General features: G+C 31.9%; 2 protein-coding genes across 2 annotated transcripts; both read right to left on the bottom strand.

Annotated features, from left to right (window-relative positions):
- Positions 1–4,643: 4,643 nt before the first annotated feature.
- Positions 4,644–6,201, bottom strand: LOC129303638 (transcription factor bHLH51-like). The gene is made up of 2 exons (XM_054943078.1): positions 5,771–6,201; positions 4,644–5,287 (listed from the first exon to the last, which is right to left on the bottom strand). The coding sequence occupies exons 1-2, from the start codon at positions 6,068–6,070 to the stop codon at positions 4,799–4,801; spliced, it is 789 nt and encodes a 262-aa protein (XP_054799053.1). The 5' UTR covers positions 6,071–6,201; the 3' UTR covers positions 4,644–4,798.
- Positions 6,202–10,861: 4,660 nt separating this feature from the next.
- Positions 10,862–13,999, bottom strand: LOC129302040 (uncharacterized). The gene is given in 3 exon segments (XM_054940700.1): positions 10,862–11,745; positions 11,748–11,868; positions 13,850–13,999. Coding segments are annotated over 3 exon segments (741 nt in total). The 5' UTR covers positions 13,892–13,999; the 3' UTR covers positions 10,862–11,167.
- Positions 14,000–17,003: the final 3,004 nt, after the last annotated feature.

Consider the following 17,003-nt stretch of genomic DNA (forward strand, 5'->3'; position numbering starts at 1 on the left):
CTTAATAATTTTCTTTAACTGTGTGACTTAATTATTTTTTTATATTTAAAAACGGAGGGATTAGATTTTTCAGGTGGTTACTAATAAAATTTGGCGCTTTATATGTTAGTTTAATTAGAAGCTAGGCCTGTCTATGTTGGTCGGAATTAAAAAAAAAAAGAGTATTTATTTTTTTAAGAAATAAATTTGAGAACACAAAATGAATGGTGATATGGATGTGGTGAAGGGATTAGTTGAGGTGGACGTTGGTTGGTGTGAGAGAGAAAAGAAAGAGGGGGGGGGGGGGGTAAGGAAAGCGTTAAAAAAAAGAGTTGATCAATTGGAATGAGAATAGGAATACTCTGGTCTCTGGCCCAAAACACAAAAAAAAACAAAAAACAAAAACTGTAAGTTGTTATTACAGTTAGACACGCAAATAGTACTTACTACATTAGTAACACTAATATATATAACTCCTTGAGGTCATAGTTTTATTTCATCTCTAATTTTCTCACTATCCAAACCAAAGGTTGGTGCTTGTTAAAAATTATATGATTTGAAAATACATATGTTGTCATATATTTTAGAGAGTTTGCCATTCTTCTAACATCGTATACACAATAAATTCAAGGAAATATCTCCATGGACATCTACAATCTCTTCTCTCCCATGTTAAATGTAAAAACTAAATAACTGATTTATAAAAATTAATTAGTTAGTTATTTATAATTAAAAAACGTATTTTGATTTCCTTGGATTTCTCATATCCCCTTGATTATTTACATTAAAAAACTACCCTCGTAGATGAAACCCCTTATTTATTATAGACAATCAATAAAGACAGTTTTAAAAAAACTATAAATTAGGAGGAGACGAAAAATATCGAAGTCTTGCAATTAGAATCAAAATAAGACCCTCAAACTAACTTGTACACTTAGGATTAGAGGGAGCATATTACAATTCATAAAAAGCGCATGACTTTGCACAAAACACATCTGCTGTATATATGTTTCTGCAACTTTAACAACTTTTAATTTTACCTACAATCCATAAAAAATGAAGCAAATGAATTCATCATCGAGTACTTAGAGATCAACATGTGAGCGTGTGTGTAAGCTGTATATTTTGGAGCTCAATATTTCGACGATAAACGTATATATATTTGCGCAGTCACATGCATACATATCAGCAAAAAATTTGAATGGATTCGGGTGAGAGAAAATGATCCTCTAGCTTAGCAACTTCAAATTAAATAGACATAAGAGTGGAAGACAAGTTAATTGAAGCTTAAGATAAGAACATGTTTTAAAATCAGACTGAATAATAATTAAAAATATCAATGGGTCGAGGTTTATGGTTCATCGGGATTGGTGATTGAATTGGTGATATAATAATTAAATAAAAAATAATATTTATATACATAGATATTGAAAAATGGGTCCAAATGATTCGACCACTCTGGGTTTCGGTTTGCTTCGGGTCTTCAAAGACTGTCCGAGTCAACTATCAGAACGGGTCAAATGATTAAACCAGATCATTTTCTTCTTCAAGTCATGGTTTAACTGGTACGACTGTTTGGGACGATTTGGGTCTTAAAATACTGAGGTCGATTCGGGTCTTAAAATATTGAATGAGAGGCTCACCTCCAGAGAATGGATGTGCTGGACAATGATCATCCAGTCCATTGGAGTGCGATGGATGGAGGCCTGCAGAGTGTTTCATGCATAAATATACATATTATACACTTACATTATTTATGATATTTTTCGCCCTGCCGCTTAGGATCAAAGCCTTTCCCCATTCCCCGAGCAACCTCAATCCTATAATCCTACGCTGAGACACTTTTTTTCCCGGGACTTTCTTTTTTTTTTTTTTTAAAAAAAAAAGATTAACGTGGCCCGATTAGAACCGAGTTGGCTGAATTTGAGTGGTGTGCAGAGTATGAAGAGCCAGCCTCGTACTCACTGTTCGGGCGGCTTTATCTCGACGATCCAAAAAGCAGCAGTTTCCATTAATTAAATAAAGGCTGAACGTTTGGGTCCACACGCATAGCATAGCCCATCTCATCAACTTGCGCTGAATCCCTCTCTCATGTGGCTTTTTAGTTGCTCCTTCTTTCTCTTGTTAAAGTGATTTCAAACTCCCTGAGATACGATTCAACTTTAAATATTAAATATATATTTTAATAGATATTTAAATATAAATTCATTATATTATGAACAAAGATTCGCCAATTAAATTTAACGGCAAGCAAGCAATGGGGGCGCTTTCCTTATATTTGATTGATTGATGATTTCTAAAAGTCAAACGTTGTATTATGTACACAGAGAGCGCCTCCCCTGCCAGTAAAGTACCTACAAACCATACCTACTTTTCTTGTCTCTGCAACTAGCCGTTAGCTCCTGTACATTGGCACAATTATTTGCCCAAAGTCTCCTCGCTCTCGCTCTCTCCACTCATCTGTCCTCAATTCTAATTATAAAATATTTTTGCTAACCCATCTTTACTAATACAATAAAAATATAAAAAATAAAAATAAGTAAAAATTTAAAAATAATCCTCAATTAAAAAAAAAAGTAATTATATAATTATTATTTATTATTTTTCTCTTAATTTTTAAAAGTAATTTAAAAATTTTAATTTAAAACAAAACAATTCTATCAATAAATTGACTTTATAAAGTGAATCAGATTATATTTTTAAAAAGTGATTTATATATTGAATCAAAAGAGCATAGTTTTTTCTCCATCCCATTTAATAAGATATTTTTTAAAAAATTTCATATTTTGAAAATAAAATATTTTTATATACTCCCTTCATTAAAAAATATAAAATATTTTTAACCGAGTCTTACCTCCCAATGAAGTAGTTACCTACTTTCAAACTACCTTATTTTTATATATGTATCCCCATTAAATACTCTAGAATAAATATAACATTATTATCAACAGGGATACCTTAAAAAAAAGACAATGATTATATCTCAAAAAATTAAAAAATTTTATATTTTTTAATATCGAACCCTTCAAAAAATACCTTACATTTTTAACAGAGGGAGTAAATAAAATTTTATTAATAATTCTTTTTTAATATTACTCTTCCCATTATATTCTCTCTCTTTACTATTCTTTTACAAATAAAGTGTTAAATGAATAAAATTTTTAAAAGTTTATATTTTTATCTTTTTAAAAATGCTGTGAAGTCTGTTTAATGAGTTTTTTGTTCTTTGTGATTTTGTCTAAAAATATTTTATAAATTATGACAAAGTCATATGCTCCCCTCATTTTTTTCACGGGTTGTTTTTAATCGTTTTTCATGTACTAGAAAAATCAGTTACTTAATTAAAATGGTATGAAATTATACCATTGTTCCATTTTTGACTCAGTCTATTGGAAGACTCCTCTTCAAAGCATAGTTAATTCTTCTTGCAATTTTTAAAGAATTAAGGGGAACAGTGGTCCAGTTTTTTTTTTTAAATGACAAAATCTTTTATACAAAAAAAAAATTCCAGAAAGACCTCTTATTGCAAGAGACGGAAGTGCTATTTGTCAGCAAACTATATACACATGCATAGAACTCAATTGGATCTTGATTGATTTTTTTTTTTTTAGGATATCTTTTCAGGTGACAGCTGCTTGAGAAATTTGAACGCCATTTAAAATGTTATTTTTTTCTCAAACAATGCCATTTATGCACACGTTTAGAAATCAATCTCTAAAATAATGTTTAAGGGGTTCAAATTATCATGATTAGAACTTCAATCTCTTCATCAAGAAGACATAGGAGCAGTGGTGTGCATGTGTCTGTGAAGGAACTAATGTTCAGTCTCTAATCAGTAACCTTGTTGGATAGTAGAAGGCAAAGCTATCTAAAAAAGATAAGTGGGGATTTGATTTCTTTCTTTTCCTCATTTGTGCTTTATCCTTCTGATTGGATGAGATCCTTTATCATGAAAGTGGCCATCGTTCCTTTCTCTCCCAACTTGTTTACTTTCCATTTTCATTTTTCATAACATTAAAATGCTCAAGTTTGCTTAGGAAGCATCAAGCGGCCGCATACACTGAACTTCCTTTTTATGTTTTGTCTCCTTCCCCTTCTAAAAATAATATCCTCTCATTTAACTTTGCCTTAATTTGTGGCACACCAAAATCATTGGAAAACTAAATCTGACATTAGAAAAAGTTTGATCCTGTCTTTGATTTTTCACTACCACTTTAACAGATAAGATTGATCGGAGTTGTTCGTGTGATCGTCATTTTTTTCATAATAAATATTACAAAATGTACTTAAATTTTGTCTAATCATACGCAGCATACCCAATGTAAGCGAAACTTATTAAAAGGTCTTCCAATGGAAAAAATTTCCCTAAGAGAGTTCCAAAAAAGATATAATAATAGAAAAGGATAAGTTAATTTCATTCATTTTTTTAATACAACGGAAAGAAAATTAATTTCGTTCTTAATAAACGTTCAAATTACACAAATATTCTTATATAAAAACATACATAAATCACTTTTCAAACTGTAAGATAAATCAAAATATTCTCAAAAAAATAGTCTAATTTTTTTAAAATAATTATTTAGTCATTTTTCATTTTATTTAATTTTGATACATACAAAGCATTTTAATGAAAGTAAGTAGGATTGGAACTCACGTAGAAGAGGTTGGTTCCACGCATTTTTTTATAAATATACTTCAAGTAAAGAGTGAAGAATAATAACTAATAATCTTTTAAAAAAATAAAACTATATATATTTGATAAATATTGGGAAAAATAATTATAACAACACCCAGTAGAATAGCCCTGAGAAAGTAAGTATCAGTGGAGGCAAGGTGGAGGCAAGAAGAACCTCTGCCTCTTACTTCTTGCAGGACAAGCAGCGGACATTGATGAGGATGAAGCAGCAATTTTAGTGACAGCAGATTTAAGAGACTGCTTCAGAGTGGCCACGCAAACACTTTCATCACTGTCCTTAGAACACAGCACCAATATGCTTTTGATTCTACCTCCCACGCTGGCTATGTCTGCCTTCACAGCCGTCAGCCTCAGCCCTTTCAACACTTTGATGAGTTCTGAGAACAGTTCTGGTCGATCCTCGCAGCACACTGAAGCTTTTATCACTATGTTATTGTTTCCCTTCACTTTGTAATTCGCTTTGTTGTTGATGGAGCTTGGGCTTTCGTCTTGGTCTATTGATACTTCGTCTATCTCTGTAGGGACTGTGAAGGATGTGCCTATATCCATGGCTTTTCGTTTCAGATCCTTCACATGCTCTATCACACTCCCCAGTAATGCTGCCTTGTCCATCTGCAACCACACTCATCTATTATTAGCTTCAGTTATGGACTTGTGGCTCATGGAACACATTTATGAAACGAGTTTTGATACTTCAGAGTTCAGATCACTCGTCAGAATTCCAAATTAAAGGGTTAACACCTATTCTTCCAATTGATTAGATTTGAACAGTAATCATAAGATTCTTGTAGCGTATAGGAGGTAATAAGCAACCCTCAAATTGACGGTGTAAGTAAATCCCTCTCACTAAAACAGGATTTCAGTTATTTAACTCATTACTAGGTCAATCAGCTCATTCATGAACCTTGAGATTTCTCTCATTGTGATCCCAGTTAAACTCAATTGATGTAAATCTAGACTTCGGATCGTTCATGTCGGGGGCTTAACGTGGATGGAATCTAAATATAACATAATCTAAAGTTCAGAACATGAATAGAATACCAGAAGAACTGAGTATGGAAGGCATGAGAATGATGATCAGATCATGCATGTTACCTTATCAGACTTGGGGATGAGTTTTCTGAGAGTGGCAAGCTGTGCATTGATCCTGTCCCTACGACGTTTCTCAGCTTGGCTATGGCTCTTGGACGCAGTGGCAGCTTTATCTTCTGCAGGCCATGAATGAGGGAACTCACAGAACTGAACAGAGCATGATTCAGAGATGTGATGAGGCAACACTGGAGTCTGAACTGAATAGGGAGAAGGACCATTACTGTTTGTGCCCTGCACAGGCCACCAGCTAGAACCAGAACTAGAATAGTAGAAATTTTCCATTCTCACAATACAAATAATCATTCATTCTAAGTACTCCCTCTCTCACACACACTCACTGGCTTTCTCATGCTCTTTGTTATTATTATTACTATCTTTCTTCGTCTTCCAACTCCAGCTAGCTACACACTGTTTCCTGCACTATTAATGGCTCATTTTCCCCTCATCTTGATAGGCGATTGGTGTGATATGCAGTGACCTTTTATTGGTCAAATTGAAAATCTGTTTTGTCTGTTTCTGCTGTCACCTCAACCTGAATTCTTTTTTATCTCTTTTTTTCCTTGGAGATAAATCTAACAGATTTGGACCTGTGAAGAATCTAAGTTCAAGGAGGGGGGGGGGGGGAAAAAAAAAAAAAAAGAGGAAAAGCAAGGCCTAACAGTAATAACATCAATTATTAATTAGTCTCCTTGCTGACTTAGGGCTTTGGACTAGAATTCTATCGTATCGAGGAAATCTTGAACAAACGAACAAACCCAATTTAAGATGATATTAATTCATGTTTAAAGGACTAAATTAGATCCTATTGAGTATAATCACGTGATATCATCAGAAGCAGAACTCGGTTAGTGGCCATAATTGATTAAGGAATCATTACTACGTACTGGAGCTTTGCCATAGCCAGATATGGTAACAGTAAAAGATTTAGCACATGATTACTATTTTGAACGTACGACGCAAAAAGTATCACAATCTAGGAAGGTGGAGCATAACCCAGATCCCAAAATCACTACTTTTATAGTACTTGTCATTTTCTGCTTTTCCATGAAGTAATCAATATACAGGGTTTAGTTTATTACACAAGCCTTGAAGCTGAAGAGCAGTGTAAGGACTCAAATGATGAAAGAGTTTGGTTTTGCCCATGAAGACGAAGCTAGACCAGAAGATAACAGAGACAGATGCAAGACCAGATGAAGAAATCTCAAAAGTGAAGTTAGATTCATTGAATATGAAGAAAGGCATTAATAATTTAGAAAGATGAAAGGTAGGTTGGTTCCAATCTCCATGGTTTGGTTTGCATCATCAATCTGATTGAAAGGTAAAAGAGAGGGGAAAGGTGGGACTCACAGAGTTAAATTGAGAAGCAAACAAAGAAGATTGAATTAGAGTGAGAAGGGTAGGGCCATGGTTTCACTCTTGCAACACATAATAAAGAGTGACAAGACTTCTGATCAACCACTCTCTCTGTTTGTGAGGTGAGTCCTCCATTTCTTACAATATCTGTGGTTCCATATTGATTCCGTATTTAATTTTAATTCGCCATCTTTCTCTCCATTCATTTTTGTCTGATTGAAATCTCAGCCACTAGGGCCCTATATCCTCCTCCCTGCATAATCTTTATATATGTATGTATGTAAGGCCGTCAAGATATTGAAACAAGAACTAATGATTGATTCAATCAAAATATTAGTTCAAAAATTAATAGTTAAAATTATAATGAAATTGCCATTAGACTTATTACAAAGAAAGCATTTCATTCATTTAAGGTATTGATTTAATGATTCACTGGTTTGATCACCAGATTCACAAAGATGTCCATGTTTTGATGTGCGTATATAGTCGGCAAGTGAAGTGAAGCTTCATGATAAAAATGTGAGAAGCTGTTCTTGACCACCCTACGTTAAGATGCTGCTGCTAGCCTATGTGCTTCTGGTCCCATTGTTATGTACATAAAGTTGATCATAATTGATATATATATATATATATATAATATGCAAATATTTCAGAGATAAGTTTTATAAATAAATTACTGCATTACTCTCTGGAAATTTTTTTGATGCTATGAATTTTTGTTACCATCAATTTTAGCTCTGGATGATGCAGGGTCAAAAGGAAAGTAATAGGGATAAATTTTACAATTTTTTTTTGGTTGAACGTGGCTGTAAGTGTTTTATAGGGCAATATGATAGATAAGTTTGAGAGCACGTTTAGTTACAGGGGAAAAACTATTGATAAATATGAGAATATAAGGTACAATCATGGAATAGTAATAAATGTATCAAAACTTACTTATTAGGCAGGAAAAGAGAGAAGGGAAGAAATGAAAATGATTTGGATGTGGAATGAAGGGTGAGAATAGGTCCAATTATTGTTCATAAGACATATCCTTCATCATTCTCAAAGTGGGGCAGAAGATCGATTGAAATATGGGAATAAGCAATGACAAGTGAAAATTATATATAGCATTTTGGTTTTACTCTTATATAGCAAGCCACAAAAAAAGTAACCTACCATTTACCATCGCTGCTTCCATTTAGCAAATGGTACAAAATCTTCACTGTTGGTCATCTCATGCCCTTGTACCAATAATCAGCCCAATTGAACCCAAATTCATCCAAAATAAACATGTTCACCGCATTGACTAGTGCAAGTTTGACCAATCAGTCATATATTATTTCTAATTTATAGATGATATAATTTAAATTAGCGAATTGTTTGGTTGGTATGTGGGTGAATAGTGCAATGGGGAATGGAATAATAGGCGATAAAAAAGCTTTAAACCATGAGTGGTGTGATGGCATGCCACTTCTACTCACATTCCATAGGGGAAAAGGAAAACTTCAATATTAATTAAAAAAAGGAAGAAGTCTTCAATTTTCCCCATCAATAAAGTGATGGAGAGGTACTGTCTTCTCCTTGAAATAAATTGATATTTTCTCTTCAGTCCTAACCTTTTTATCTTTTTTTTTTCATGAGGTTGATTTTAGCCATTTCAATGATATTTATTTCCATTATTCTTTGTTTTTCATCATACCAAACATTATTTAGATGAATATTTTATTTTCTAACACATCCCAAACGTTATTTTTCCATACTTATTTCTATTTTGTTCCTTATTTATTTTATTGCTTACAAATATCTTTTTATTAAAGGTAATTTTTTACAAAGCACGATTGAGTGTTAAATATAGGCATCTCTCCTACTAAAAATTGAAATTTGATCTATGACATTGTAAGGGACTAGCCTCTTTCGTTAGATTCAATTTTATTAGTTTTTTTTTTGGTATAATACCAACTCTTATTGGTTTTATTTCTCTTTCTGTTCCTTCAAAAATCTTTTTGATATAGCTTTTTTTTTAATAACAAAGGAATCATATTCATTAAGAACAAGTGAACGGCTTACAAAGTACAGGCATTTCAAAAACAAAACAAACAACTTTTCAACATACTAAACTTGTAATAAAAAACCAAAGGATAGGAGATACCACTCCCTGGGACTCTGATATTGAGAGAGCAATTGATAGGTATTAGCAAGAGGTAGAGTCGGGAATAAAGGTCGGACTTGGAGGCCTTATTTAAATAAGGGTTTAGACTTTGGAAATAATTTTTTTTTAAAATAATTGGGCTTGAAGCTTGGCCCTGCTAAATCCTATAAAAAAAAGCTCGAGCTCGGGCAGCCCTTCAAGCCCTGTTATATTATTATTATTATTATTTTCTTTGATGGAACACGTGTTTGAAGCAATGATCTACTCACCTGATCCTACACACATTATATTATTATTAATTTTAATTTATTCTAAAATTAATTTAATATAATTTAATAAATATCAGTGTATAGTATAAAATTCTTGATATTTTTTATTTTTCTATAATTATTATATTTGTATATTTATAAAAAATAAATTATTTTTTAACTAAGATTTAAATTTTATTACTAGACTCTTAAATGTGTATTGTTTAATTTTTAAAAAATTATGAGAATTTTATTTTTTTAATTTCAAAATATTTTAATTAATTTATAATGTTTAATTTTAATTTTATTTTTTTAAAAAAGGGCTTGTAGGTCCGGCCTTGAGCCTTTTACATAAGGGCCGAACTTAAAAAATGAGATTCAAAATAGGGAATCGAGCTTTAGAGCTCAGGCCCTCAAGGGCTGAGCCTATAAGGGCCGGGCTCGCTCGTATTCCAACTCTAACAAGAGGAATAACAAGTTTTGACACCTACATTTAGATTTCATAGTTTACAGGCTAAATTATATATTTAATCATTTAATTTTATACTAGATTTTATCTTGATCTTTTAATTTTATAAAATTTCTTTTTAATCCTTTAATCCTAACAACATTAATTTTATTATAAAAATATTTACATTAAACTTTTAAATATTGACAAAATATTTTTGAATGTTGACATATTAAGTTTATTTTTTAAAAAAACAATAATTAGTATAAAAAACAGTCATTTGAAACTAACAAATTAGTATTTGCTCAAAAAAAAAAAGAAACTAACAAATTAGTACAAAAAATAGTCATTTAAAACTAACAATATTAGGGTTAGAGGATTGAAAAGATACATCATAAAATTAACGAATCAAATAAAAATATGATATAAAATTAAAAGACTAAAAGCATATTTTAACCTTGTTTATATAGATTTCTAACAATTTAGCTTGTAACAAAATCTAAGAACCTTGCAATATCAAGAAAAGAATTACTTCCTCCATCCTAAATTATAAGATAATTTAAAATAAAATTGCACATACCAACAAAACACAAACACTTTACAAACTTATTTTTTCATGACAAAACAATAAACTTTTAAAAATTTCCTTACACACTTAATCATTTCACTACAATATTATTTTAATTCTCTCTTTTCTTGAAGGATGATATTGAAAGTATATTATTAATAAAACTTATTTTAAAATTGTTTTATATTTTGAGACAAAATTGTTTTTTAACATTATCTTCTAATTTGAGACAAATAGAGTATTTAGTTAGAAGAATTTTTGAATGCTTTACAAGACAATACCTTTTTCCGATATTATTATTTTATCCATATTGTCAGCACAAAGAGATCATCAATAACAACGGAAGGGAAAGAAGAGTCTAGGGAAGCATTATAACAACTGCAAAGGACTAGATACATATACATGGCATTTTAAGACCAAGCTAGTATTTGATCACTCACTTGTACATCCTGCATAAAGCAAATCTTAATCCTACCTCCCAAGAGATAACAAGTGTCAAGTATCTTAATCTATAATCAGAAAAACTGATCTTCAGTTCCTCACTTCACTTCATCAGGCCTTGAAGAAGCTGAAGCTTGTCCAAACAAGCATATTCATCCCACACATCTATGAACTTTTTGTGTGTCTGGTGGACAGTTACCAACTCCTCATCTCAGTACTCATTAAAATGGATCGCACCAACTTTCCAGACGATGTAAGTTGTTGCAAACATCAAAGTACTGATAAAAACAAATGAAAAGGCAATGATAAACAGATCAAAACCCCCAGGAAATTGGAAGGTCCATCCTGGCTTGGGCAACCCCCTTTTGTTGTCATCAAATAAATTTGTAGGGGCTTCCGGAAGCCTTGACCTTTTCTTCCCACGATCACTCTCTTTTAAAGCATCCAACACTCTACTTCCCATGTCTGACTTATTAGAAGATTCTTTTGATTCTGTATACCTACTAAGGACTCGAGCTGCCCTAAGCCTCTCTCTTGCAGTCAAAGGAGATTTTTTCGTTGTAGATTGTAAGTTAGGAGATACAGCTGGCCCATTGGAAACCTCCGATGTCTGAGATTTTGATTTGGGATTGGCATTAGCACTAGCTTGGAACTGGACATTTTCTAGAGGTGGATTTATGGATGGTGACTGATCATTAGCCGGTGATCCTCCAGCATCACCAGAAGAATTTTTGCCATCAGCATCTGCGGCAAGCTGATCACTATCTGCAACTGAAAGACGGTGCCGGGTCGTTTTTCCTTGGCATGCATTCTTCGTGCTGATGTTACCAAGAATAGTGTGAGCTTAGTGGCCTTTGGCAGGGAAGCTCCAACAGGGTATCTTGAGGCATCATGGTACTTGGGTTCCAGCTTCTGACAGAAAATGAAAGACATGTAAGTACTGAAAAAACTGACAATGGCTAAAACCATAGCTAAATTGCAATGAAGTGATTGATGATGATAAACATAAAACGACCATTGATAATCCATCAGATTATCAGTCAGTGCTTTTTATCAACAGTAAAATCCTTGTTGGTATCATCAAACAGCTCCCTAAACCCTAAAACTTCATCATATGCCATAATATACTTAGAGAGCGACAAGCAATATTTCTCACTTCAATCAACCCAAACTAGACTAAATATGAATAGGGCATCAGTCATGTAAACGGAAGTCCCTAGAATACTCCTACAGTCTTACCTGTGAGGGGATTTGGCAGCTAGCAGTAAAAGACGTTGCAGTGGATCACAACTTTATAAGAGTATTTTCTAACCCATACTCTGTAATCTGACGAAAACCTTAAAACAGATTCTTACATTTACCAATATAAGAAACCTAATTCTTACCATCTAATTAATACTCTGAATACCTGAAACACAAACCGAACCTTAAATTTATGTTCTCTGCCTAACCTCTATCTGTTATATTTCCCAGTGAATCATCAAAACTTCAACGCATTCTAGCACAGCCTCAAGCCATGAACTTTAGAATCCCATAATGTTTGCCATAGACACTAGAAGCAGGTAGGTGAAACTTCTCAAAGCAGATGATTCAAGAGTTAGACAATAGCAATTGGACATCTAAAATTCAACATTAAAATAACTCCTTAACCTCTTCCACCAAAAGAAGCTGTACATTTCTTTCCTGTTTCTTTCAATAACTTATTCCATGAAACAAGAGTACAGGCTACATTTTCAGAGAAGAATTTCAAACTTGCGATAAATTTACATGGCAACATTAAATAGTTGGCATAATACTATTGTTCTTAGCAGAGTTAGGTTGTTCCACGCACTAGCTTGCTTAAGATCCACGTGATATGGATGAGGAGTTTGTGACTTTAGCAGATCCTCCTTTTGCTTCTAGAAACCTTATGACTAGTGGTTTGCAATTTGGGCATGTTGGCCCCGTAGCTTGAGCCTAGGTTTCTTTCCTGGCTTCTGCCTCTCTTCTCGTACCAAAAAAAATATTATAATCCTTAGATGACCAAAGTGAAGTGAGGATTTATAAAATTTACCCTTTCAACCTTATAAGATTGGCTAAAACGGTTAAAATTTTCTTAAAACATAAATATAGCCAACTAACTAAAGTAATAGTAACTAATAAGTGGAAGATCACCAAACTAAAAATGGGAAAATCGAAATGCTACAATGACAAATCAATTCGTTGGAAAACATAAACATGGTCTTTTCTTTTCTTTTTTTAAATTAAAAATCCAATGTCAAACCAATATCGAATTGGTGCTACGCCCTCATTACAAATAATTACACAAGTTCTGTATTATTTCTGAATACTTCTCATTTCCAAATCAATCAAAAAGTAACACAAAACTGCATTTTTTTTCCGAATACCAACACAAAATGATGGAGAACACCATTTACGGACCCGATTGTTTGATCTGCAATTCCTTTTTCACCAAAAAAATGACGTCTAGAATATTGTTGCAGCAATACCATTTACTTAAGTGAAGAAGCTTCAAGGACAGAAATAACTAAATATATTTAAAATTTAAATAAAAATTTGCAATAGCTTCGAAGTTACATGGAGAAGATCAATCTATCCGTGGCGTACGATCAACTCAAGCCAGAACCTTCAAGTAGTTTTTGTAGAAGCCGAATGACTAAAAGAGTATAAATTCATAAATACCACCAACCCCTTCTATTTCTGGAAAGATTTATGGTTCCAAATGGCGAGAGAAGGATGAAGTGATTCACAGTTTTCAGAACGTTGGCAAGAGGGTGATTGGCAGATAGGATGGCTTAGAGTTTCAGCAAATTACCACAAAGGCACAAAGAACCAGATAGGAAAACTCTGAAATTAAAACCAATGGTGGAGTAAGAGACAAAGAAAAGCATACCGAAGAGTTGAAGCTCATGACTGAATTTAAAGAAATTGCCATCTTCTGGTCGTCCAAAACCCAGTAATGGATGGAGAGAAAGAGTGGTCTTCCTTAGTTCCTTTTCCTGCTAACGCTAAATTCGTTTATCGATGGCCCGAAATTGCTGGTGCCACGCACTGTATAGAGCGTGCCGTCACCTTCTGTTTCATTTGAGTTTTTTATTTGAATTAAGTGTTATTTTTATCCTTCACCTATACATAAAACACCTCAAATGCTCTTAAATTTAATTGTGTCTCTTGAATTAAAAGATTTTCTTTATCATTATTCAGATATTAAAAATACTTAACATCCATTAATTATTGATAGATTTCACTATTTTTTAATATTTTTTATTAAATTAAGAGTTATTTTTGTCGCTCAACTTATATTTAAAAAGTCATTTTTACTTTTCAACTTAAAATATTTTATAATTAAATATATTAAAAAATATAATGTGGGAATTTATAACGGTTGATGAAAAACGACAAGGCAATAAAAAAAAAATTTTTAAAGTGAGAGACCAAATTAAGCCATGATTAAATTTAAGAGCATTTGTAAGTTTTTATATATAGTTTAAGGATAAAAATAATTTTTAAACTTTTTTATTTTTACATCCATCCGATATCTAAAAGTCAATGGCTCTAACTAATATGAATCAACTTACTAAGGGTGTTCATAATTAATCTAGACCAATCACAATAAATTAAATTAACATGAATAGATTAAAATATATTATAAATGAGATTTAGTTTGATTTTTTTTAAAAAAACTAATTGGTTTGATTTGGTTCAAATCTTTGTTTATGAAAACTTAATTCAAATTGAACCAAGACTTTATTATATATATTTTTATAAATCTGTTAAAGTTTTTTTTTCCCTTTTACAAGTTTAGTTATTTGTAAATCATGAGTAATAATAAGTTATAATTAACTAAATGTTATTTATAATTGTTTAAGATAATTTTTGAATTCTATAATCAAGTGTTTTAAAGATAATGCATCAATTTCGAATAGCTAAATATGCTAATTAATTATTAAAAAAATATTCCTTTATGCTCAAGAAGTCTTTTTATTGCAAATAATAATTAATAGTTATATATTAGTATTAAGAAGAATATCTCATCAAATAATTTCAAATTTCATCTAAACTTAAACCAAATCACTCAAAAACCAAACCAAATCAGTTTGAGGAAAAAACTAAAAAAGTCTCAAATTATTAAATCAATTGGTTTGGTTTGGTCTAGGTTTTTTCCCCCCTCAAAACCAAACCAAACTTGTGAGCACCTTACAAGTTAGTCAAGATTCATTAGGGTGGAAGCTCTCTCACCAAATAAGGGTGGGAATAGGTCAGGCTCTGAGTAAGGTCCTGTAGCTTAACCTATTTCAGGCATAGTTTGGTTAACTTAATAAATAGGCTCAAACCTTTAATTAAATTTATTTAGTTCAATAGGTCAGGTTTATTTTTTTAAGATCTAACCTATAAGCCCAGCAAGTTAACCTATTTATATATATATATATATATGTAATATATCACAATTATATTAGTTTTCTCATTGGATTTTTAATCAATTTGTTCTTTTTTATTTTGAGTTATATTTTCAATCATATTAGACTTATATATTAATCTTAATATTATTATTTTATTATTACATTATATTGTAGTTGATAAGTCCTTTTAATTATTATATATTGTAATTGATAAATTATATTATATATTATATATTATAATAGTTTTAAAGTATATTTGAGACGTTTAAAATTAAACACGAGCGTATTTAGATATTTTATTTTTAAGTAGGCTTTTAAATTAAAAGTTCATTGCATCAAGTGGGAAATCATCTAGTGCAAGGGTCCTCAAGCATTGAAGAACCGTTTCATAAAGAGCGGAGGCAAACTCCGGATATTGCTAAGCCAAGAGCACTCTTCAGCTTGTTTTGTAGCCCCAAATGTGACAAGAAAGAGACATAAAATTGTGCCCAAAAAAAAAAAAGTTAATATCCTGCCTTAACGGGTCGCACCGTCGCGGTATGCCATTGGTAGGCAAAATACGAAATCTGTAATTGTTCCAATATTTTTTTTTATCATCCAGTAATTGTTCCAATATTAAAACTATTAATTTTCTTTTCGAAAGATTTTCATAAAATTACAATAAAAAAATCCCATTATCCATTGATAAATAATACAGCTCATCTCAGATTCCTCACAACACAACTTAGTTTTATACACACTATGCATGCAGTATTACACGAGATAAAAAAACTTGGTTATCATGAAGCTCATCCCTTGAAGTACAATAACATCGTGCAAATCATATAACACATTTCACCTCATGGAATAAGATTTTTTATTATTATAATTGTTTAAATGAGTAGATTTCTTACTGTGCATAATATTAGGACCCAAAATAAGGTAAAATCCATTGTAGCGGAACCTTTAACTGGTCAAGTGGACACCGCCACGCTGGCTCAAAGTTGAATTCTCATAAGTTAAACGTGGGTTCTTCAATCCACATTTTGCTAGCACCTCAAACATTGATAGCACTCATTCACGGTTCAAAAATAACAAAGTACAACGAACAACATTGTGAACAACTTGGTCCAATATATGAAGGGAGGACCGGAGGATGGTCAAACATGCTAGGGTTCATGAGACCAAGATGCTGGATTTAGACTCAATGAGTGTTTTATGTCTCAACTGCAACTGTTGGATTTTATTGACACCTAAAAATGATTAAGATACATTTCTCTCAAAAAATTCAAAATCAACACAATTAAACCACTCACTTATAATATCCCTTCCAAAGATTTATGATTTAATATTGGGTATTACATAACAAAATCATTAACTATTTAATTAAATTAAACCCTTAATATCATATTATGTAAAACATTCATTGAATGAGTATCCACGAACAACTCATCATATCAAAAAACCCAAGATGCAAGGTGCTAGGTAACAATAACGTGAATAAAACTACTCCAAATAAGCTCAAATAATAACAAAGGGATAAAATAAGAAGCCAGGGTTCAGGATTCAAACCCTCTTTACTATAATTTAAAAAAAAAAAATTGAGCACATTACTCATTCAACAAGCTAACTAGAATTCAAGTCGCAGCACAACGGAATGAAGACGCA

Source organism: Prosopis cineraria, unplaced genomic scaffold (genome assembly GCF_029017545.1).
Source record: "Prosopis cineraria cultivar Desert tree isolate PC_DT_omini unplaced genomic scaffold, ASM2901754v1 PC2, whole genome shotgun sequence".
Taxonomy (NCBI): Eukaryota; Viridiplantae; Streptophyta; class Magnoliopsida; order Fabales; family Fabaceae; genus Prosopis; species Prosopis cineraria.